This window comes from Planococcus citri, chromosome 1, assembly GCF_950023065.1.
Source record: "Planococcus citri chromosome 1, ihPlaCitr1.1, whole genome shotgun sequence".
In the NCBI taxonomy this organism is placed as follows: Eukaryota; Metazoa; Arthropoda; class Insecta; order Hemiptera; family Pseudococcidae; genus Planococcus; species Planococcus citri.
The window spans coordinates 84,017,388-84,042,786 of NC_088677.1; the positions used below are offsets into that span (position 1 = coordinate 84,017,388).

General features: G+C 33.7%; 4 protein-coding genes and 1 long non-coding RNA gene across 7 annotated transcripts in view; all 5 read right to left on the reverse strand.

The window, feature by feature from the left end:
• LOC135838864 (uncharacterized) overlaps positions 1-25,399 on the reverse strand; it is a 166,415-nt gene that overhangs the window by 62,579 nt on the left and 78,437 nt on the right. Inside the window, exon 2 of the long non-coding RNA XR_010557487.1 lies at positions 5,746-5,906. This is a non-coding gene — a long non-coding RNA (uncharacterized LOC135838864). The remainder of the gene's footprint in view (positions 1-5,745; positions 5,907-25,399) is intronic.
• LOC135838834 (uncharacterized) lies at positions 134-5,476 on the reverse strand. 2 transcript variants are annotated; one of them, XM_065354634.1, is made up of 3 exons: positions 5,150-5,476; positions 4,681-4,986; positions 134-457 (listed from the first exon to the last, which is right to left on the reverse strand). In XM_065354634.1, exons 1-3 carry the CDS (start codon positions 5,172-5,174, stop codon positions 366-368), a joined length of 423 nt encoding a protein of 140 aa, XP_065210706.1. In that variant the 5' UTR covers positions 5,175-5,476; the 3' UTR covers positions 134-365. The 2 variants fall into 2 exon arrangements, with proteins under 2 accessions (XP_065210706.1, XP_065210698.1); XM_065354626.1 differs by having other exon boundaries at positions 4,681-5,025; positions 5,150-5,463.
• On the reverse strand, positions 10,582-14,212 carry LOC135838730 (probable WRKY transcription factor protein 1). 2 transcript variants are annotated; one of them, XM_065354489.1, is made up of 4 exons: positions 13,880-14,212; positions 13,530-13,742; positions 11,054-11,386; positions 10,582-10,951 (listed from the first exon to the last, which is right to left on the reverse strand). In XM_065354489.1, the coding sequence occupies exons 1-4, from the start codon at positions 13,890-13,892 to the stop codon at positions 10,899-10,901; spliced, it is 612 nt and encodes a 203-aa protein (XP_065210561.1). In that variant the 5' UTR covers positions 13,893-14,212; the 3' UTR covers positions 10,582-10,898. The 2 variants fall into 2 exon arrangements, with proteins under 2 accessions (XP_065210561.1, XP_065210553.1); XM_065354481.1 differs by having other exon boundaries at positions 13,488-13,742; positions 13,880-14,209.
• On the reverse strand, positions 14,716-19,275 carry LOC135838753 (uncharacterized). Its single transcript, XM_065354512.1, has 3 exons — positions 18,982-19,275; positions 18,557-18,850; positions 14,716-15,043 (listed from the first exon to the last, which is right to left on the reverse strand). Exons 1-3 carry the CDS (start codon positions 19,004-19,006, stop codon positions 14,985-14,987), a joined length of 378 nt encoding a protein of 125 aa, XP_065210584.1. The 5' UTR covers positions 19,007-19,275; the 3' UTR covers positions 14,716-14,984.
• On the reverse strand, positions 19,408-24,836 carry LOC135838745 (uncharacterized). The gene is made up of 2 exons (XM_065354500.1): positions 24,190-24,836; positions 19,408-19,676 (listed from the first exon to the last, which is right to left on the reverse strand). The coding sequence occupies exons 1-2, from the start codon at positions 24,506-24,508 to the stop codon at positions 19,612-19,614; spliced, it is 384 nt and encodes a 127-aa protein (XP_065210572.1). The 5' UTR covers positions 24,509-24,836; the 3' UTR covers positions 19,408-19,611.

Consider the following 25,399-nt stretch of genomic DNA (forward strand, 5'->3'; position numbering starts at 1 on the left):
ATATATTGGCATCATTTGATACGATTAAACTCGAGTTGAAGGTTTCCAGTACTTCTTTATCGTAGGTACCTAGTATTTGTTTTAAATTTAGAACTTCGATTCGACATACATAGACATAGAGAACTGATACGTGTAATAGGAAAATTTTTAATCGGGTCCTTAATATTAATAAGTAAAAAAAAAAAATCACAAACAAGCGAGTTGATTGGTATAACATAACTGACTTAACACTAATAATAATATTATAAAATAGGTAGGTATTATTTAGTAGGTTAACAATGTCGCGGTGCTATAATTCAATAGGTAGGTATTTATCACAGAATGCCATCAATTAATCATCTTCTTTCACACGTATACCTATAGATCTATTGAAGCGAGCCATTCGCACTATAAATTGGTGATGTATTTGTAGGAGGTTCGGTGGTGTAACAGGATCCGTTGTACACGTATGCAACCTCTGTAAAATTTAAATTAAAAAGTCACATGATTAAACAATAGATTAAATATTATTTTTTTCAATAAAATAAAAAAATCGAAAATATTTTGTTTCTTTGAAAAAAAAAAAAAAAATTAAAATGAAAAGTTTTGGAATTGAACTGGAACCAGAAGATTTTGAAAATCTGGGTCTAAATCGATCGAAAGGAGCATAAAGATGGTAAATCCGAATTTATAGGAGATGAATTTCATGTTCACCCTATTTACAGTATTGTTTTTCGAAAACTGGAGAATTCGAAAATTTGCTGGAGGCTCCAGAACAGTTCGAAACCATCAGGAATCAACTCAGGAGATTAAAAATGGGATGAATACCAAGTTGCAGCTTTTTTTTCGTTAACACGTTCGTAAACGATGAATTATTTTTCATTTTTTTTTTTTTTTTTTTAAATATTGCTGGAAAGAATTTTGAATTTGAACCAGAACAAAACGATTTTGAAAATTTTTGCCAAAATCAGATTGAAACAGTCACAAAAAAAACTAAATCCAACATTATTGGCGCTGAATTTCATCTTCGTACAATTTTTACAGAATTTTTTCGAAAACTGGAGAATTTGAAAATTTGCTGGAGGCTCCAGAACGGTTCGAAACCATCACGAATCAACTCAGAAGATTGAAAATGGAATGCACACCGAGTTTCAGCTTTTTTCGTGAACGAGTTCATGAATGATGAATTTTTGATTTTTTTTTGGTTTTTTTTTTTTTTTTTCTAAACATCGCTGGAGAAAACTTTGAATTTTAACCAGAACAAAAAGATTTTGAAATTTTTTGCCAAAATTAGACCGAAACAGTCACAAAAATACTAAATCCAACATTATTGGTGCTGAATTTCATCTTCGTACAATTTTTACAGAATTTTTTCGAAAACTGGAAAATTTGAAAATTTGCTGGAGGCTCCAGAATGGTTAGAAACCATCACGAATAAACTCAGAAGATTGAAAATGGAATTAACACCAAGTTTCAGCTTTTTTCGTTGACGAGTTCACGAATGATGGATTTTTGATTTTTTTTCTAAACATCCCTGGAGAAAACTTCTAATCTTAACCAGAACAAAAAGGTTTTGAAAATTTTTGCCAAAATTAGATCGAAACAGTCACAAAAATACTAAATCCAACATTATTGGTGTTGAATTTCATCTTCGTACAATTTTTTCAGAATTTATTCGAAAACTGGAGAATTTGAAAATTTGCTGGAGGCTCCAGAACAGTTCGAAACCAGCACGAATCAACTCAAGAGATCGAAAATGGGATTCATTCCGAGTTTCAGCTTTTTTCGTTAACGCGTTCGCAAACCATGGATTTTTTATTAGGTATTTTTTTGAAAAATATTGCTGGAGAAAATTTTTAATTTGAACCAGAATAAAAAAAATTTGCAAATATTCGCCCAAATCGATCGAAAGAGTCACAAAAATACGAAATCCAACATTATTGATGCTAAATTTCATCTTCACACCATTTTTACAGAATTTTTTCGGAAACTGGAGAGTTTGAAAATTCGCTGGAGGCTCCAGAACGGTTCAAAACCATCGCTAAATCAACTCTAGAGGTCAAAAATATAATGCAAACCAAAATTTCATTTTTTTACTTCATTAAAAAAAAATTTTGATCACTCTTAAGCCTCTTCCAGGAGCGTTGAGATTTCAATTAGAAAATCACCAGGTGAACAGTGTTTCAAAAAAATGGTTTTCAATTTCCAGGTCAATTTGGATCTTTCAAATGTCAACCAACACCCCCCCCCCCCTCTTACCATCACCAAAGTCGTTGGATTCTATGAAAAAGTAATTCTATACATTTTGGATTTTCTCCCAAGTTTAAAAATGGTCATGCTAGAACCCCCCCCCCAAAATTCAATTCAATAGAAAATTTCCCATTTCTGCTTCAGAGTTTTTCTAAATAACTCCATTTTCAAGAACGTTGGATTCAGTAAGAAAATAATTCAATTTTTTTAAATTTTCTCCCAAGTTTTAAAAAAGTTATAACAGAAATCCTCCTCCCTCCTCCCCCCCCCCAATGAAAAAAAACAATTCAATAGAAAATTTCCCATAGTTTTTTTCAAAAACAACCCCAATTTTCAAGAACTTGGATTCTTGTGAACAAAAATAATTCTCTTTTTTTTCAATTTTTTCCAAAGTTCAAAAAAAGCCATGGCTGAAATCATCTCCCCCCCCCCACCCAAAAAATCAATTCAATAGAAAATTTCATATTTCTGAGTCAGCAATTTTCTAAATAATCTTATTTTCAATCACGTTGAATTCTATGAAAAAATAATTCTTTATTATTATTTTTTTAAAATTTTCTCTCGAGTTCAAAAAAAGCCATGCTAGGAATCCCCCCCTTCCCCTCCCCCTCCCAACAAAACCACTCAATTGAACAGGAAATTTCCCATTCCCTGCGTCAAAGCTACAAAGTTAGTCTCCTGTAATGAAGCCTCCTCCCCCTCTCATTGTATAAAAATTTTAGTAGGTAAATTTTTGAAAATTTCCCATTTCTACATCAGAACTTTTCAAAATGATACCTTTTTTAAAAATATTAACCGAATTTTTCTCGACTTCCGAATTAACAAATTCACATATCAAAATTCATAAATTCGCTGACTTCTGAAAATTTTTTGTCTCAAATGTATCGCCAACGTTCGGACAATTATTCTCAAAATTCACCGATTTTTTGAGATAAATTTTTCCAATTTTTTTTTATAAATTTCACCCAATTCGTAAAATTTGTCAAGTTTAAACAAAATACTTAATATTATGATGAATTGTTTAGAATTTACCGATTTTGTGGACAGATTTTCGAGGAAGAAGGAGGGGGGAGGTGGATCACCTCTTTGAGCCCAGAGTTGTAAAAAATTCAAAAATTTACACAAAATCAATTTGGATTTTTTTCCAGCGAAATTGCAATATTTTTGCGTCAAAATTTTTCTAAATGACTCAACGTTCATTCGGAAGGGGGAGGGAGGGGGAAAGGGAGGGAGAGTCCACGCCGTTGAATAATTATTTTCTGGTGAAAATGTCCTAATAATTCCGGGATTAAAATGCCAAATGTAAGAACGGAAATATTTCAACTTTTTAAATTTTTCTCTTATTTTTTGGAGGGGACTCAAATTCAATTTTTTTTCACTACTTAAGGGTGGAGGGAAGTGGTAAAAACTACCAAATAAATAGTGATTTTCTAATGAAAATGAACCAAAAAATCCAAGGAAAGAAAACAATCAACGTAAACATTTTTAATCACTTGGATCTTTCTTATTTTTTTTTTGGTGGTGGCCAAAATTCTACTGTTTCATCAAATTGAGTGATTAAAGATCATTGAGAATTTTCGACGAGAAAAGACGAAATCTGAGGATTAGGTAGGAGGTACAAACAAAGTAAAAATGTAAAAATTTCAATTTTTTTGACTTTTAAAATTTTATAACATGAGGGGGAGGGAGGGTCTCTGCAACCCTCAATTTCAAGTTGATGAGGAAAGAGTTGATATTATCAGGGATTTTTCCCCTGAAAAATTAAAAAAAAATTCAAAAGGGGGGGGGGGGTAAAAATTGCAAAAAACAATTTTCATCAGCATAAACAAGAGACATCCAAAACTACCAGTTCCAAATCCAGAGTTATTTCAATTCATTAATTAACGATTCTTGAATCAGGAAAATTTTAGTAATTTTTTAAAATTTTGGAAAAATTCACACTGCAACGAAATGTTTGAAAATGGAGGAAATTCCTACTTTCAAAATTTTGGGGCATTAAACTGCCCCCTTTCCCAGTCCCTTTCAAGACTCCAATACCTCACAAATTATATACCTAATCAATTTTAGATCAAAAATTGCCAAATTTCCCAAAATTTCCCTGATTTTTCCTTCAAAGGTGAAATTTTTTCACTTCTCTAGGTTCCCAGACTCACCTTGACGCAAAAAAAAATCCCGCAATTTTTCAGTGGTGACTTCTTCTTTTCATTGACAGCTTTTTCAAATACTTTGAAACCCCATCTCCCCCAACTCTGAGAAAAGAACCACCCTCGAAACCACAAACCCACCAAAACTGGGCACAAAATACCCTAAAAAAAGTGTATCCAGACCTACCTACGTGATTCTAATACCCATCTACTCGAACTACAACTACATACATAAAAAGTACCAACGAATATTTTTATAATACGATAAATAAATTATTAGGGCAATTCTAAATGACACGATACGTACGTTTTCCGCACATTTGAGCGCATCTCAATTTATTCATATTCGCGTACGATAAATTATCAGTGCCGCAAACAGGTTTCCACTGGTTAGTAGCTGGACAATTTCTTATACATTCGGATTCATCTGCCCAATTATGGTTCGAGATACGGTTCACAATTGGTCTCTGAGTAGTCCAAGATAATCGCTGAGGTTGTCTTTTAATTCGAGCGTTCATCTTTAAAGCTAATGCTAATGGAATCGAAGGCGGTAAATCAGCAGATTGATCTGATAAAGTGGCACGTGCTGGGGCTGGGGCTGGTGCTTCTTCCACTGCTTCGGCCAATGCCAAAAAAGCGATTAGTAAAACGCCTGCGAAATCAGAGTCGTTTTTTTTTAAAAAAAAATATCTTATATCGAATAATATTGAAATAATTTTTAAAATCTTTACGAAAATTTAAACGAATGAATACGAATAGATGCTGAAAATACTCACTGTAAATTTTCATCAACTGCAACATATCTGTTAGATTATATTACAAACACTAATCAAAAATTGAAAATTTAAAGGAAAAAAAATCACATCAACCACTTTTTCACTAGTTTCACGAAACGTTCAAAGAGTTATGAACCAATCAAGAGAGAAATTTTGCTATTTATAAGCACAGTATTTGAAAAATCGTAACTATATAACTAATCACACGTTGGGAAATTACCGAATACCCACGTTGGATTTTTGTAACTACTCTGTACCTATGTATTTAAGAAAAATGACGTCAAATTCACGTGATCACGTCGATCAAAAACTAGTTTAGAATGAGTCTCTCACGACTAATTATACCCATAATATGTATAACAGTCAGTTATGCCCTCAGGTAAGTAACAAGCTTATAACATTCGCAAAAAAAGTGAGCATGATTTCTATTCTCTTTTTTTTCGCTTAGTCTCTTGGAATTAAAACTCTTTAGAGATGGTACACGTTCAATTAGTCGGATTCACGATCGAGATAGCAATTACTAGGAAAATATTTAAGAACGGGGAACCCCCGAGAGATTCCCTCGCACTTATTCTACGAATACGAAAGAAACATACCTGTGGGTTGATGGAGTTGATAGTCCAGATAGATGTTAGGTGAGTATGGCTGTCTAGTTTTCGCATTGTGGTATTGCCAATCGATATCGAATCAATTTCAGCTCGGCGGTTATCGAAATATGCTTGCAAATACAACCAATTTCTAGGAACGATCTAGCAAACTGAAAATGAGAAAAAAAAGAAAAGAAAAATGGATCAATCATTAAAAACGTATAGGCACATAATTAATTGTTAATTAACATAGCTACATATCAATTTAAAAAATACACAATGAAAATATTAATTCTCATAATTCAGTCAGATGATAAACAAGCGATTGAGAATTTTTTTCGTATCTGCATATTAAATTTGTTTTTGAATAAAACATCGCTGGGTAATTCTAATCCATAATACTGAATGAATGGGAAAGGGTGGAAGTGAGAAGACCACTCATGGAAATTTCGACTATTTCGTTGGAATGCGAGTCCTTGAAAGCTGGAGGAGTAGATAGATACCTACGTGGCTAAAAATTCACCAAAACGTAATCACATTTGAGGACATTGAATGCAGGGAGGAGGTGAGAAGGCAGAAAGACATCGTAATGAAACCACGACCGCCTGTACACGATGAAAGTATACGAAACGTTATTCTCCTCTCGTAATATGGTTATCATATCAACATTTGAAGGGGCTTTCATTTGGAAAACCTAAACCAATAATTTTCCACCACCTAAGTCCTATCGTATGTACCTACTAGTGAATCATTCATCAATTTTTTGAAAGAACCATTCGCCAACGAATCGATCAGTTCTTCCATTTATGAATCAATTCGTTCGCGAAAGATTCACAAAATATTATTCAATTCATTCGTGGATTATTCACCTAAAATTGAATAAATGAATCGATTCGTCCACGAATGAGTCACTTATACGACTCAATTCGTTCGTGAATGATTCACCTAAAATTGTGTAAGAAAATAAATCGATTCGTTCGCGAATGAGTCATTTATGCGAATCAATTCGTTCGCGAATGATTCATCAAGAATTAAGTAAATGAATCGATTCGTTCGCGAATGAGTCACTTATACAAATAAATTCGATCGCGAATTCTTCAAAAAAAAAAAAAAAATGATTCAATTCGTTCGTGAATGATTCACCAATGAAAAATTGAGTAAATAAATCGATTCGTTCGCGAATGATTCTTCAAAAATTGGTAAATAAATCGATTCGTTCGCGAACGAGTCACTTACACAATTAATCAAATCGTTCGCGAATGAATGAATGATTCATCAAAAATTGAGTAAATAAATCGATTCGTTTGCGAACGAGTCACTTATACGAATCAATTCGATAGCGAATGATTCACCTGAACTTGAGTAAATAAATCGATTCGTTCGCGAACGAGTCACTTATACGAATCAATTCGTTCGCGAATGATTCACTAATTATTATATTCAATTCGTTTGTGAATGATTCACCTAAAATTGAGTAAATGAATCGATTCGTTCGCGAACGAGTCACTTATACGAATCAAATCGTTCGCGAATGATATTCATCAAAAATTGATCAGGTAAATCGATTCGTTCGTGAACGAGTCATTTATACGAATCAATTCGTTCGCGAATGATTCACTAAAAATTATATTCAATTCGTTTGTGAATGATTCACCTAAAATTGGGTAAATGAATCGATTCGTTCGCGAATGATTCACTAAAAATTATATTCAATTCGTTTGTGGATGATTCACCTAAAATTGAGTAAATGAATCGATTCGTTCGCGAATGATTCACTAAAAATTATAATAAATTCGTTCGCGAATGATTCACCTAAAATTGAGTAAATGCATCGATTCGTTCGCGAATGAGTCACTAATACGAATCAATTCGTTCGCGAATGATTCATCCAAAATTGAGTAAATGAATCGATTTTTTCACAAACGAGTCATTTATACGAATCAATTCGTTCGCGAATGATTCATCAAAAATTGATCAGATGAATTGATTCGTCCGTGAACGAGTGGAACGAGTCATTTATACGAATCAATTCGTTCGCGAATGATTCACTGAAAATTATATTCAATTCGTTTGTGAATGATTCACCTAAAATTGAGTAAACGAATCGATTCATTCGCGAACGAGTCACTTATACGAATCAATTCGTTCGCGAATGATTCACTAAAAATTATATTCAAATTCAATTCCTTTGTGAATGATTCACCTAAAATTGAGTAAATGAATTGATTTGTTCGTGAACGAGTCACTTATACGAATCAAATCGTTCGCGAATGATTCTTCAAAAATTGGTAAATAAATCGATTCGTTCGCAAACGAGTCATTTATACGAATCAATTCGATCGCGAATGATTCACTAAAAATTATATTCAATTCGTTTGTGGATGATTCACCTAAAATTGAGTAAATGAATCGATTCGTTCGCGAATGATTCACTAAAAATTATATTCAATTCGTTTGTGGATGATTCACCTAAAATTGAGTAAATAAATCGATTCGTTCGCAAACGAGTCATTTATACGAATCAATTCGATCGCGAATGATTCACTAAAAATTATATTCAATTCGTTTGTGGATGATTCACCTAAAATTGAGTAAATGAATCGATTCGTTCGCGAATGATTCACTAAAAATTATGTATTCAATTCGTTTGTGGATGATTCACCTAAAATTGAGTAAATGAATCGATTCGTTCGCGAATGTGTCACTTATACGAATCATTTCGTTCGCGAATGATTCTTCAAAAGTTTAGTAAATAAATCGATTCGTTCGCGAACGAGTCACTTATACGAATCATATCGTTCGCGAATGATTCATCAAAAATTGAGTAAATGAATCGATTCGTTCGCGAACGAGTCATTTATACGAGTCGATTCGATCGTGAACGAGTCATTTATACGAATCAATTCGTTCGCGAATGATTCAGTAACTATTGATCAACTCGTTCGCGAATGATTCACCTAGAAACCAATCAGTTTGTTCAATCACCAATCGGTTGTGAATGACTCGATTCGATCGTAAATGATTCGATTCGATTGTAAACAGACTGATCAATTGCTGTACAAATGTTTCAAATAAAGTGAATCAATTCGTTCGTAAAAGATTTTTATTTGAAGAAATGTCACAAAAAAATTAAAAAATTTGCCAAGTTTTTGGCTACGATGAGAAATCTTCTCGATTTGTTGAAATTAGCAATAACGACCAAAAAAGCTTTCAAGAGGTCAAGACGGTTTATTCCAAAACATTTCCACAGTTTCAGAAAACGAAAAGATAATATGAGTACTTTAAAGTCAAACCCAGAATTCTCCAAATTTTTCAAAAATGAGGTTATGATCGTTTTGGGTACAGTTAGTAGGTACGCATCGATTGCCATTCACCGTTTTTACCTATCTGACACAATGACGCAGTCAGGGGTGTCCAAAGTACTGGGTCAGAGTCAAATTCCGAAAAATGTCCAAAATTTTCAAAAATGAGATTATGGTCGTTTTGGGTACAGTTAGTAGGTACGCATCAATTGCCATTCAACATTTTACCCCATTCGATACCATGATGGTTAGGGGGTCCAAAGTACCGGGTTCAAGTCAAACTTTGAAAAAAATACTTTTGAAAATTTTTTTTTTCATTCTAGTCGACTATAAACAACCTTGAGATACTTTCAACAGACTTGAATCAATTATCCCTCATTTTATCATGCATTTTCGTGTATTTTCGATATTTTTTACAGACTTGGAGTCAAAACCAGAATTCTCCAAAATGGTATCGTGAATTACTGCTATGGAAAGACTTGAAATTTTTTTTTTTTTGTCAATTCGATTGTTACCCGAAGCACTATATATAGGCGAGATCAGAAACCTGCTACTACTGATTCCCACCTTTCATCAGTTTTTTGCGTTTTTCTCAAAATGGTGAAAAGTGGAGAATTCTGGGTTTGACTCTAAAGTACTCAATATCTTTCGATGTTTTAGATTAATTAATGCGAAATACTTACGAGTACCTATTTGAGAAGAAAGATTTTTTAAAAACGAATTTATTCAAAAACGAGCAATCTGCAACACTGCCAAATAGAGACTTAAATGTGATATTGGATTCTGATGGTAATAGCCTAGAGGACGACGAAGAATCTCAAACAATTGTAAATTTCGAGAATTCATAATATTATGGATTTTCTACAATTTCTTGAAAGTCAGACAAAAGACTAAAAAATCAGACATCAAGGTTGTCTGTTCGCCTGTTTGGTCTTTCGATAAGGTCATTGACCCGTCAGTATGGCCTGTCAAGGGCGTATTGTCTACCTGTCTTGCCTTTTAAGGTCATTGACCCATCAGTATGGCTTTGAATTATCATCGATCATCTGGAGTTTTTCACTAAACTACGAATGTTCAAAAAAACTCCAAATTGCGTACCTATTGAGAATGGCCAAATTCACCGATGGATTTCCAAATTCAACCATTTTACTCTCACTAATTAGTTTGATTTGATGAAAGAAAGCGAGAAACACCCTCTAGTTTAGCAAAGAACATTGAAAAGTTCTGAGATAGCGAAAGAAATCCTACCTTAAAGAAATATTTAGTCAGCGCCACCATTTTTTGGATTCGATTCTTCAATGTCCTTAGTCACTTAAAGGATCAAATCCAAAAATAATCAAATTTTTGAACTTAGAAGATCCTATTTAGTGAGAATCAATTTTGTTGAAATAATTCAAATCATAAATGAATTTCTGATTATTTCATTGTTGATTTTAGATCACAAAAAGCAAGTTGGAGGCTTCAAATTGGCTAAAAATGATACCATTTTGATTTTGGATATTCAGTTCTGGTTTGAAAAAAAAAAGGTCATCAGTTCTACTAATTGAAAATATAGTCGATTTATTGTAGCAAAATATGTTTTTCTCAGGTAATAAAATTTATTAACTTGAAAAAATTTAGAAATGCAGTATAAAAAAATATTTACACTTGAATAAGATGCAGTAGGTACATTTGGGTTGGGTAGGTACATAGATCTAAATACGATAGTATAGGTACGCATTATAAGTACTTAATAATAATGTGGAATAAATCATCTTCATGAGGCAGGTAAAAAAATCAACAGATAAGTACACGAAAATTAAAAATCATCCATTTCAACACTGAACCATCCACAGTTGGTGCTTTTCATCTTAAACATACTTATTGAGGAGCACGAGTAGTGACGCAAGATCCAGCATACACAACTCTAACATCTGAAAATTTCACATTATCAACATTCAACACCAACAGAAACAAAAGCAAACTACCTAAATTCATAAATAAATATGTAGGTCTACAATCCGTTTTAGCATTACCTTGTCCACATTCTCGTGTATAGCAATCAAAAACTTGTCTATTCGAGTACGAAATATTATCGCTTCCGCAAACAGGAGCGTATTGCTGAGGAAGTCGATTCCTGCAGTTTCTCAAACAGTCGGTACTACTGATGGTAGTTTGCAAGGCGATCTGATTAAGAGGGGTTCGCTGGGTAGTTTGAGGTCTTTGTACACTCTGAGCATTTGAACCACTGCCGAATGATCCTTGATTGCCACCAAATCCGCCTCCGCCGCCGCCGCCGTTATTTCCGAATGATCCTTGGTTGTTGAATCCACCGTTGTTGTTGTTGTTTGATTGCGTTCCTCCAAGTTCTATAAAATATTTTTTTTAAAACATTCCGCTAACTCGAGCTTATAATTTACTCGTAGGTACTTATTTCTTTAAGTAGGCGTAGGTATGAAGATTAAGGTTGGCGAATCGTTCGCAAACGGAACAATTAATTTTTAGTGAATCATTCGTGAACGAATTGATTAATTGTTGGTGAATCATTCGCGAACGAATTGAATAATTTTTTAGTGAATCATTCGCGAACGAATTAATTTGTATATAAGTGACTCGTTCGCGAACGAATCGATTAATTCAATTGATTTTTAGTGAATCATTCATGAACGAATCGTATAATTTTTGTACAAATCATTCGCGAACGAACTGTATAATTTTTGGATGAATCATTTGCGAACGAATTGATTCGTATAATTGTAGATTCGTTCGCGAACAAATTCAATAATTTTTGGCGAATCATTCGCGAACGAATTGATTTGTATAGTTGATTCGTTCGCGAACGAATTGAATAATTTTTGGTGAATCATTCGCGAACGAATTGATTTGTATAGTTGATTCGTTCGCGAACAAATTGAATAGTTTTTGGCGAAACATTCACAAACGAAATGAAAAATTTGTTGATGAATCATTCACGAACGAATTGATTAATTTTTGTTGAATCATTTACGAACAAATTGAATAATTGTTGGTGAATCATTCGCGACGAATCGATTCATTCAATCAATTTTTGGCGAATCATTCACGAACGAATTGAATAACATTTGAGCGAATCATTCGCGAACAAATTGATTCGTATAATTGATTCGTTCGCGAACGATTGGAAAATTTTTTTGTGAATCACTTTTGAACGGTTTGATTCGTATAATTGATTCGTTCGCGAACGAATTGTATAATTTTTGGATGAATCATTTGCAAACGAATCATGAACCAATTCGTATGATTGATTCGTTCGCGAACGAATTGAATAATTTTTGGAATTTTAAAGAATCATTAGTGAACGAATTGAATAATTTTTGGCAAATTATTCGCGAACGAATTGTATAATTTTTGGATGAATCATTTGCGAACGAATCATGAACCAATTCGTATGATTGATTCGTTCGCGAACGAATTGAATTATTTTTGGAATTTTTGGAGAATCAATAGTGAACGAATTGAATAATTTTTGGGTGAATCATTCGCGAACGAATTGATAAATTTTCAGTGAATCATTTTCGAACAAATTGATTTGTATAATTGATTCGTTCGCGAAAAATTGAATAATTTTTGGTAAATCATTCGCGAACGAATTGTTTTGTAGAAGTGGCTCGTTCGCGAACAAATCGAATAATTTTTGGTAAGTAATTCGCGATTTTGTTGAATCATTCACGAACGAACTGAATAATTGTTGGCGAATCATTTGAGAACGAATTGAATAATTTTTGGTGTATCAACACTGAACGAATTGATTTGTATAAGTGACTCCTTTGTGAGCGAATTGATTCGTATAAGTGACACCTTCGCGAACGAATTGATTCATAAATTATCATTTTAAAAAAGGCCATCAAATCTGAAATCCCATCAGGTATGTTCAAACCCAATACAACTTGAACATTTGAACCAAAATGAACTAAAAGAAAAAAATGGAAAAAAAAGAAAATAACTGAAAATTGAAAACTAAAAACTGAAATTTCTAGTTTTCAGTTTTTGTACTTTGTTTTTTTTTTAAATTTTCAACAGCGTGCGAAAAAGTGATAAATTGAATATTTAGAACTAATTGCTGCAATTTTACCAATTTTTAACCCAAGTTTCCCTAATTTTGATTTATTTTTACTTTTTTTGATTTTTTAAACTTTGAGGAACTGCTTACTAAAGGGCCATGGTTTGAAGGGCTAGAAAAAAAATTTTCTCCAAAAAGGGGATTTGGCACTTGGAAGACTTTGACTCAAAAACAAAAAATTTCGATGAATTGACATTTTTTTTCATTTTTCCAACGAAAGGGGCCCCCTTTTTTGTAAACAGGGGAAAAATAAAATAAAGGGAATTATTTTCTCACCAGAGCTAACAACTTTGGTGGGTGAAAGATGGTAAATTCCAACTTTGCAAAATAAGATGCACCCTAATAAAGATATTGACAAAAATATTCAACACCTGAAAATCCAAATCCAAATTGAGGTTGTTCGTTACTCGTACCAGATCCAGACGATGAAGATTGTCCAAATTGTCCATTATTACCACCATTATTATTATTATTATTATTCTGGCCACCAAATATCCCTTCGAGATTCGGATCGCCTCCGCTACTCTGTCTTTTTACTCTAGAGCTCAAACGATGAACCAACGGAACCGCAGGATTGAAATTTTCCACAGCCACGCAACAAGCCAACAAAGTGGTAAATAAAACACCTACGCGAATACATTCAATAAATTATTCAATCTACGAGTACATTAAAACCATACACGTGTTCATGTCGGTGCTATTGGGAAATTTGGATTAAAAAAAACTCTCATATAGGATCGTAATAAATGAATTACTCACTCACCGCAGAGTTTCATTTCTAAGAAATTCTATTCAATTCTCGACTCACGAACGAATTAATTAAAACAACGATCGAAATTGATTTTTCTATGCAACAACAACACTGTACGATTGTAAATAATAATATTTCAACAATTTAATACTTTGAGCATGTGACACAAAATCCACAATATTACCTATACCCCATCATACCTTTACCTACTCCATAAGCATAATCTTCCAAGTTAAACGCGTCACCGCAAATAGATCTTAATTACTTTAACGAAGGGCAAACCGGTTCAGTATTCCGATTAGTTAGACATTACACAGATTAGACAACAACACTACCGTGTATATTTCTTCGTAAAAATACACTTTAGGTACTCTATTTGATGGGGAATCGCTGCTGTTTTTTTTTTTTCTTAATTAGAGTTAATGTATTAAATAGGTACAAGTAGGTATCGGCCATCGGGTACCTATACTGGAACTAGTTCTCGTCTTGAAAATTACGACTATGACGTAGATGAAAATTTACATTTGGTAACGTTTGCAAATTATTCTACCAGTTAACCAATTAGGTAGCGTGTTGACAATATTTAGAGATAGGTAGATACATTTTTCTCTTCTAATAGTTTAATCACTTGAACGTGGTCGTCGTAGTTTGCACCTTAGCAAGGTTATAACTATCTGAGATTGGAGATATTACTGTTGGTTTAATATGCAAGCTTCTTAGAAGAAATACCTACCGCTGTTTATTATGATTTTGATACGTATTGTGATAATAAAGTATACAAAAATATTTAAGGTTTATTGGTTTATTTTATAGAATGATAGATAATTAATATTGAAATAAAAATCGAATTCTTGTATCCGGACATATATTTTGTTAACTCTTCATTAAAGTACAAGCTTATTTACCTATAAGTTATGCTAAAAAAATTATTTATTTTGAAATTTTTTTTCACAAAGTAGGTACCTTGTTAAGCCAAAATATTATTTTTAAAAAAGTATTCTTATATCATAATTTTTTATCAGGAACCGAACGAAATACTCGAAATGCTTGAAAACGACACAGAAATGATAAATATGGAAACAGTTTGCACTTTTATTATCAGAACATTGACTAATTATTATCCACTCTGAGGACGTTGGTTGGTTTGACAGGTTCCTTGGTGAAGAAGTTGAACCTCTGTAAGATTGACGAACAAAAAAGCATCATATTAAATCATGAACGATTGAACGTGTTACGTAGAAAAAAACATTTATCACGCATTTGTAAAAAAATTTCGAGTAGAATTATCAGACTCAAGTATTTATTGAGATCGTTGGAGAACCAACAGCATTGACCAATGGCCCCCAACTCTCCCCCTCATGAGCTGGTGCAGTGAGATTTGTTTATCGCCACCAGTTGTAATTTTTTTAAATCAAAATGCCCAACTTTGGAGTCCAATTTTACGAGACTACTGAACCTTGGGTCCTTGGAAAACATCTCTTCGCACCGATTCGAAGGTACCCACCTTGTAGAAAATATTTTCCAAAAAATCGGTCAAAAATCTGTAAGATTCAAACCTGAGCTCTTTTTGAAGAATTCAGCTTTTGAAAGCTTGCCAAATTTAGGATCTAAACTAGAAGGCCAGTTTTTTTTTTAATCAGAACTACTTGCCCCAATAAAATATAGCAGAGACTCAATTTTATTTTTAAGGGTCCCAAATTTGGCGAAAATAGTCTTAAAATAGACAGAAAATTTGTGGAAAAATATTTTTTCTCAATTGCATATTGACATCTACATAATCCAAAATCTGAACCGATTTGCACCCATAGGGACCGAGATATGCCCCAAAAACATGTTTTTTGGAATTTTTAGACCCTTGATTTTTCACTCGTTTTAAATGTTAGCCCCAAGAAGGCCAATTTTTTAAATCGATAGCTCTAGACGAGGCAGAGGTCCAATTTTGAGTTGAAGGGCCCCGAATTTGGCGAACAGGGTCCTAAAATGAACAGAAAATTTTCGGAAAAACGTATTCTTCCAAACAGTATTTCAACTTTATATCCAAAACTGGAACCAATTTGGACCCATAGGAATCGAGATATGCCCAAAACCCCAATTTTTTTGAATTTTTGAACCATTGATTTTTCACTTGTTTTAAAAGTTTTCCCTAAGAAAGCCAATTTTCTAAATCGAAAGCTCTAGACGAGAACCTACTTGCCCCAAAAAAATACCAGAGGCCCGATTTTAATTTCAAGGGCCCCAAACTGGCGAAAATAATCTTAAAATCAACAGAGAAATTTGTGGAAAAATATTTTTCCTCAATCTCATTTTAACCTCTAATCCAAAATCTGAACCGATTTGGACCCATAGGGAACGAGATATGCCCCAAAAAACCTGTTTTTTGGAATTCTTGGACCCTTGATTTTTCACTCGTTTTAAATGTTTGCCCCAAGAAAGCCAATTTTTTAAATCGAAAGCTCTAGACGAGGCAGAAGTCCAATTTTGAGTTGAAGGGCCCCGAATTTGGCGAACAGGGTCCTAAAATCAACCGAAAAATCGTTTTCTTCCAAATAGTATTTCAACTTTATATCCAAAACTGGAACCGATTTGGACCCACAGAAATCGAAATATGCCCCAAAACTCAATTTTTTGAATTTTTGGACCATTGATTTTTCACTTGTTTCAAATGTTTGCCCTAAGAAAGCCAATTTTCTTAATCGAAAGCTGTAGACGAGAACCTACTTGCAACAAAAAATATAGTGGAGGCCTAATTTTGAGTTTTAGGGTCTCAAATTTGGCGAAACATTTTTTCTCCCAAATGGTATTCCAACTTTAAATCCAAAACTTGAACCAATTTGGACCCATAGAAATCGAGATATTTTCCAAAAAAACAATTTTTTTGACATTTTGGACCCTTGATTTTTCACTAGTTTCAAATTTTTGCACCAAGAAAGCCAAATTATTAAATCGAAAGCTCTAGACGAGAACCTACTTGCTCCCCAAAAAATACCAGGGGCCCAATTCTGATTTTAAGGGCCTCAAATTTGACTTGGATTTTTGGACCCTTGATTTTTCACTTGTCTCAAATTTTTGCCCCAAGAAAGCCACATTTTTTAATCGAAAGCTTTAGACGAGAACCCATTTGCTTCTAAAGCTATAGCGGAGGCCCGATTTTGATTTTAGGGGCCTCGAATTTGGCGAAGAGGGTCCTAAAATTGAACATAAAAAATTTTTGATTTTTCAAATTCTTAATGGTATTTTAACCTCAAATCCAAAACTCGAACCAATTTGGACCCATAGGGACCAGGAATTGCCCCAAAACCAATTTATTTGGAACATTGAGACCCTTGATTTTTCACTTGTTTCAAATTTTAGACCCAAGAAGGCCAAATTTTTTAATCGAAAGCTATAGACGAGAGCTTAGTTGCTCCTAAAAATATGACGAAGGCCCAATTCTGATTTCAAGGGCCCCAAATTTGGCGAAGAGATCTCAAAATCAACATAGAAAATGTTAAGAAAAATATTAAAAACCATTTTTCCAAAAATTTTCTGTTGATTTTAGGACCTTATTCGCCGAATTAGGGCCTCTAAATCTAAAATCATAATCGGGCCTTTAAAAAATGGCCTTCTTGGCGCGAAAAAATAAAATAGATAAAAAATTAAGGGTCCAAAAATCCCCAAAAATTTTTGGAGCATGATGTCTCTGTTCCTATGGGTCCAAATCGGATCAAAATCCTGAAAAAAAACACAATTTTTGGAGATCTTTGGACCCTTGATTTTTCATCAGAGTATTTTATTTTTTTCCTCAAGAAGGCCATTTTTAAAAAAATCGAAAGCTGTAGACAAGAACCTACTTGCTCCTAAAAATATGGTGGAGGCCCAATTTTGATTTTAGGGGGCCCCGAATTTGGCGAATAGGGTCCTAAAATCAACAGAAAATTTTCGGAAAAATGTTTTTGTTTTCCAAATGGTATTTCAACCTTAAATCCAAAACTTGAACCAACTTGGACCCATGGGTCAAAAATTCCCCCTCCCCTCCAAGTTGAATCCCATTCTTTGACATTTTTTTGGACTCTTGATTTCTCAATTGTTTTAAGATTTTGGGCCATTTTTACCTTCATATTTTATGAGAAAACTTCAACAAATTTTCAAAATTTTCACACTACTTATTAGTGGCTACATTATTATTTCATTCGAAATAAAAAAATTTCAAAATTCAAAAACGTCATGTGAAATTATGCTGATTCTCACGAATGATCAAGTTTCAATTTTGACTACATTTTTTCTGAATCTCATATTTTGAAACGAAATGTTTTTTCAAAATAAAGCGCAAGAGGAAATGAAATACTTCTAATTCTTTTTGGTGTTACTTGAAAAAATTGATTGAGAAAACAGTGGAAGATTTTTTAGATAGGTCAGTGATGAAAATTTAGTAGTTACTAATTTCCTCCAACTTCAACTTGACCATTTTTGTTAATATTTGCATTTTCAAATGCTCAACTTCCAAAAACAGTTCGATGACTCAAATTCATTTTTTCCCCCCAAATATCACAATCTCATTTTTCAGGTCCATTTAAAATCTTACACGATTTTTCAGCCAAAGCAAATTGAAAACAATTAGAAAATTCAAACATCTACAATTCAATTCTACTCGAAAAATTCTTCACTCATTCGAAAATTTCATCAACAATAATTATGAGAAATCATTCTTACGTCTTCCACAGGATTGTTGAGCACAACGTAATCTTTCGATACTCGAGTACGTTATGTTATCAGTTCCACAAACAGGCCTCCAATTGGATACAGGAGAACACTGATTAATACAAGGGCCTTCGGCGACGGTATTCTGATTAGCGATGAGGTTAACAGTAGGCCTCTGAGTGGTAAATCCCAATCCTTGCCTTTTGAATCTAGCATTCAATTGATAAGCCACTGGAATCGCAGAATCGGCAATAATCAAGGGCTCGAATGCAGCAGCATATGCCAATATTGATACCAATAAAATGGCTGAAAATATCAAAACACAAATTCTAATCAAACAAATACTCATTCTCGAGTGCAAAAATGATCAATCTGACTGATAAAAAAGTCTTGAATTAAGAAAAATAGCATAATTATACAAGATTGAAAAAGCTCACCGTAAATTTTCGTATCAAAAATCATCTCGAATGCTTCGACGTCTCGTCTTCCTCGGATAAATACAACAATTACTCGCACAAGCAAACCAAACTTCAATAATATAAGGTAATTTCCAAGTGATCGTTTAGTACAAATATTTTTCAATCACAACAACATCAAGCCAGATTTCGAACAGTTCCTCGTAAATGTGGCAATTTTGTTATCAACAAGAGACACTTTCCTATAATTTTGAAGGAAAACAACATTTTACATACGGAATCAACCAGAAGAACCAGAATTATCACCATTAGGACAACTCTAAACTACTCATAGGTTAGGTACATACAACACATGTAGATATTTACCTAGAACTAATAAAAAATACTAGACATCTAAATTGTAGATAGGTAGGTATGTTTTCCCATTAATAAGTCGAACATAGTAAATAAGCTTCTCGAAGAAAACTAAAAATTATATTTGTGATTTTCTTATAGTAGAAAAATATACGTGTACATTTGATACAATGATCAGGAGCGAATACGACGAGTACGTTTGATTGGCACATTTCAAAGGTGCTTCGTCGCGTTATTGCTGAGGTGACTTTAGTGCTTGAAGCATTTGCATTCGAAGGTGCTCCGTCATCGATTGCATCAATCAGTGAGAGGTCTAACTGTGTTCTTATTGGCGCAGAATCCGTAATGTGCGAATTGAACTTCTGTGGAATCAAAATGATCAGAATTTAATCAGAATGAAGATACGTAAAATCGATGGAAAAATACCATAAGCGAAAAAAAAGAGAAAATGATCAGCCATTCAAAGTGAAGCAAATGAACACTGAATGAGGAGTGGGGATAAGGTCATATAAATAGCGAGATGAAAGGGCGTGAGAAAAAATAGCCCAATTTTGGACTTCGGTCCTTCAATTTGGCTCATTTTCCCACCAGACTTTTCACACTAAAAAAGAAGAAAAATCGCTATCATTGGTCTTCAACCCCCCTCCTCATTTCTAGAAATAGATCGATCGTTTTTTGTCAGCAGTTGAAATTTCTCATAATTATGTCCAATATTAAAGTCAACTGCTCAGGACTGGTGCAACGTTCAGAAGATCATTTCGCCTGGTTCTGAAGGCAATTCAAAATAGTTTCAAAAAATATTCAACGAAAATTCCAAAAGTTCAAAATCGAGCTTTTTTTGAAAGCTCAATTATCAAAAGCACCTCAAATTTCGGAGAACTGCGATTTAAAAATTTGGAAAAAATCCAGGAACAGGAAGCATGAATTTTTGTAAACTACGAACTTTTCACCAGGGGATTCGTAAAACCTTTGCAGGGGAATGGGGAGGGGGGTTCAGAGCTCCAAAATTTTGGGCAAAATGTAAAAAAAAGTCAAATATCGTGTGACATGTCGTTTCTCACGTTGTCGAAAGTGCTGAGTACAAATATAAACTCATTTTTTCGATTTGACCCCTTCAACGTCCCCCTTTGCCCCCATCCCGTTTCCTGAAAATTGATAAAATCATGTGATATATGATTTATTAGGTTTTCGGAAGTGCTGAATGCGAATATCAACTTATTTTTTGGATTTGAACTATCTAACGCTCCCATTGGATCACAAAATTTGATGAATTTTTTTTGAAAAATCAACATCTGATCTAATTAGAAGGTCAGTTCAGGTCTAATCGGATCTGGTCAGATGTAATTAGACCAGATATTTTTTCTTTGAGCTCATTATGATTCAATCAGTTCAAATAAGCGAACATCCAAAATCCACATCCACCTAAAATACCATTTCCCGATTTTTTGAATTTTCAGAAAAATTCTGGAAACCAATGAAAGCCTTGCGGAAGACAAATCAAAAAAAATAAGTCAATGTTTGTATTCAGGGCTCCCAAAAAAGTCGATAAAACATACGCCACACGACTTTTTCAGTTTTTAAGAATGGGGAGGGGAAAGAAATGGAGGGCTGGAAGGGTCAAATCAAAAAAACGAGTCTATATTCGTATTCAGCTCTCTCGAAAACGTATGAAGCGACATGTCACACGATATATTTCACATTTTTCTACATTTTGACCAAAATTTTGGGGCTCTGTATCCCCTCCCTACTCCCCTTCCCATGATTTTGCAAATCCCAAAACGTTCGAGCTTTTTAGGTTTTTTTTCTTCAAATTTCCAACCGTTTTAAAGCTCCAAAATTTCAAAAGATTTCAAGAATTGAAATTCCAAAAAAACCAACTTTGAACTTCTCGATTTTTTTTTGCAAATATTTTTGAAACTAATCTCAATCACCTTTAAAATACTGCAAATGGATTTTCTCCAAATTTCAGCAGTCTCGAGCAATCAGACCCCATATTTTTGAGCATTGACAAAAAATTTCATCTGCTGAAAAAATCTGCCCCAAGGAGAGTTGAAGGACTATTTTTTCAATGTGAGGAATCTAGAAAAATTTGTTTGGCAAAATCGAAAGATCCAAACCCAAAACTGATCTGGCATGAAATAATCCAGAAAAATTAATGTTAAAAAATGGAGGAAGGGGCTTAAACCTGTCGAGTGACTAGATTGGAGAAAGGAAAGGAGAATAAAACCAAGTGGACAAATATCCACTTTATCCTCAGCTTACGTTCATTTTTTGAGGACGTATTGATATTTTGACAAGTCACTTGAAAAGTACTCAAAATTATCAGCATTTTTTTTTGAACGTAGGACTTTTAGCAGGACTTTCAGCAGGTCATTTTTCGAGCACTTATGGAATTTTTTATGGTGGGGAGGGGGGGGGTCAAAATGTACATTCAAGTTTTTAGCCAAAATTTGTAAAAAAATGTTTGCTTTTTTGATGATTTTAAACACCTTATGATGTTATTTAAACAAGTAGATGCCAAAAATATAACGTTTCGCTTCAATTTTTCGTTTTATTTTCTTCTTATCGATTTTAAAAATTTGATGAATATCACATCATGTTCGACTGAAATCAAAAACTCGAATTCTTCTATTTCGATTGTAAATATTTCGTATAATTATTTGCTTCAAAATTTTGAAATTAGAATCGAAAATCAGTACTTCAAGAGGTATAAAAACAACTTTTTTAGAGTGATGAGTTAGTTACATACAAAAAGTTTATTATTTTTTTGTTTCAAAATTTTAAAATTTAAAGGGTTATTTTTTTTTGAAAAATTCAAAATTGAAAAAATAAAAGCAAACGAACCCGAGTGAAGCGAGGGCAAATCCCGAAAATTAGTATCTTGAAGGGTATGAAAACGATGTTTTCTTGTACGATATGACATGAAGAAGTTCATTATTTTTGTTTCAAAAATTTTTAAAATCCAAATGATTAGGTATTTAAAAAAAAAATCAAACTTAAAAAAAAAAAGCAGACAATCCTGAATGAAGCGAGGCTAAAAGATTTCAAACATTTAATCATGTTTTGAGAAGTAAAAATAAAAAGTTTATTTACGAAGAGAGGAGTTTAATTTTCTGATTCAAACTTGGAACATATCTTGAATTTGAACAAAAAGTTTTTCACGTGGGAAAATAAGATGTAAATAGCCCGAGCGAAGCGAGGACAAAAGATTTCAAAATCTGAATAAGTCGACAAATGAGCCTTTTTCTACATTTATTCAAAATTTTGGAAAAAGGGGAAAAATTGAAAATTTGAAAGTCTTATTGAAAAAAAGTAGGACTTTTGGATAAAATTGTTGAAAAGTAGGACTTTAATAGGACTAAAAGGACTTTTGAGAAAAAGTAGGACTTTAGTAGGACTAATAGGACCAGTAGGACCTGTTAGACACCTTGCAACCGAGGGGGGAGGGGGATAAGAAAAATTGGAATAAAGCGTTTGACATCTCGACAAGTGAACCTATATTTTTGAATTTGAGTCTTTTTTACAAAAGGACTCTACAATGACAATTTCAATTTTGCTGATTTGGGAAGCAGAGGCATGATGAATGGAAGGGGGAGGGTGTTGGGATTTTCTCATGGACGAAAAGTTGTGAATTTAAAAAAAAACTGACTGAGGGTTTCTACTTCTTGAATAATTATAAATTTTCAAAAAAATTCTCTTCTCACATCAAAAATAATGTCGTTTTACTTGAAATCCTCCCCCCAAAAGGTGTTTCCAATCGTTACATTCCAGTCAAAACTATTACCAGAAAGTCCCAACTTGAACTTCTGCTCAAATATCAAAAAATTTCCTATTTTTTAACCGAAAATTTGGAAACCATAATTTCTTATTTTTGCCAAGTTTGGTTATTTTTGAAAAATGATATAAAAACGTGAATTTTCGAGAGCTTTTACCATCACCTCGCGCGGGTCAAATATTTGAACACATAACCACCGATACCAAAAAGAACCAAAACCTCCATACCAATTTTTCAGAAACGAACTCACAACAAAAAGATAAAAGAACCCCCCCCCCCCCATGATACCTGACGAACCTCCTGAAATACAAAAATTCATCTTCCTAATAAAAAACACCAACCTCACAAACCAAATCTATCCCCCCCCCCGGGTGTAATAATCTTGTAATTGTCAACCCCCCTTCCTCACTCCCTCGCTACCAAAAAAAACACGATTTAAAATATGTAATATAATTTACTGAAAACCAACTTTTTGCATCATCAAAAATTCAAGAATTTGAAAAGTTATTAATTTTTGAAAGCTTCTGCCCCCCCCCTTCGCTCTGGATATTTTAAAAATATTATTATAACGAAAAAATTCAAAAAAGCACAACATTTTGGCTTGAAACTTCTTAGATTGGAAATTATTTTTTTGTACCTCGCAAATTGTAAATTTTCTGAAGCTTTCGCCCTCGCTACGTTCAACCAAAATCAAAAATGTTCTGTTCCCTTTTTAAATTTAAAAAAAAAAAAAACACAAAAAAATAGTCTATTTTTGATTTTTGATTTCAGTACCAACCTCGCGATAGAAAAATTCAAATTTTTTGTCAACATTTTTGATTCCAACTCTCCCTTTTAAAATTTGTTCAAACTTCATCTGGCTAATTCCCACTAAAAAAACCTGGAGTAGGTGTCTGGGGGTAAAAAGTTGAGAAAATATGGCGAAAAAAAACTGAGAAAATTTTAGTCTCACCCTCCTCCTCCACATCACTTCATCACACCTCTGTTGGGAAGACACATTCGAAAATTTGATCAGACAGCAATGGTTTGACTTCGACTTTGAATGAAAGATAAGTACGTAAGCAAAAAAAATTCAAGAAAATATCAACAAAATTATATACTTCGTCCACATTTTTCGGCGCACTGCAAATGCTCCATGCTCCAGTACACTCTTCCATTGGTACCACATATAGGATTCGGTATACCCATCGGTATCGGGCAATTGATGTAGACGCATTTATCGATGGGATCTCGATTCGCATACTTGGATCTGGTACGAGTCAGCGAATTTCCCGCATTCAACGACTGCCTATTCTGCGATAATTTCTGCTGGAAACTTGGACCGGCTCTGTCTTCGTCTGCAGCATCTGCAGTTACGCGTACCACGGCGGTGGAACACAGACAGATCAATAATACCACCCATACAACATCCAGGTACATTTTAAAACACCGCAGCAATACTACTCGTACGTAGGTATGGGTTGAAATTCGCGAAAGATGAGATCCGAAATCGCGTACGAAACGTTAAGCTTAATTATTTAATTCAGCACCTGTAGGAGTAGACCTACCTACGTTATAGCGTAATGTAGGTACAACAATGTACGACCATCGCAACGAGCAATACGGAATCGAGTTAGAAATTCGCCTCGATAATTTATTTATTATATAGTAGGTCTAGGTACGTACTCGGTGACCTAATCTGTAGATAAGTACATTGAGACGTCTCTCTATGTTTATTGTCTAATTAAGTATTCACGTATCGTCGTCCATCCAAGTGGTGACTGTCTCCTATGTACTTATTACTGATGTGTTGTATAGGCCTACATACGATGATTATTGACTAAATTTCGACTTCCTTTTACATTCATATGTACGAGTATCTGCCATAAGCTGGTGTTTACATGGAACTAGTTCTTTCTGGAAATGGTGGATATTGGAATTTAAATTAATCATGTTTACAATTTCGGATTTCAAAAAAAAGATACGTGCCGATATTTGGGTACTTGGATGTTATACTCGACTAATCTGGATAAATGCTATAGTAAAGTTAAGCTGCCAGCTTTCAAGAGAATTAATGTTGAGCATTACTTTCTCAAATGGTAGATATTAAGTAGGCAGAAGGTTTACATTTTTATTTCACGATTCGATTCGAGTTGATTAACTTTAATAAGTGACATGAATCAGAGACCCTCGATTGTCATTTAAATCTACTTTTTACACGGGAACTTCTGCAACTCCTCCACTCTGACGAGCTGAAACTTGGCTCACTGGAAGAGAATGTCATCCAGACCTCAGAACCAAATTCAGCTACCAAAATTGATTTTTCAGATT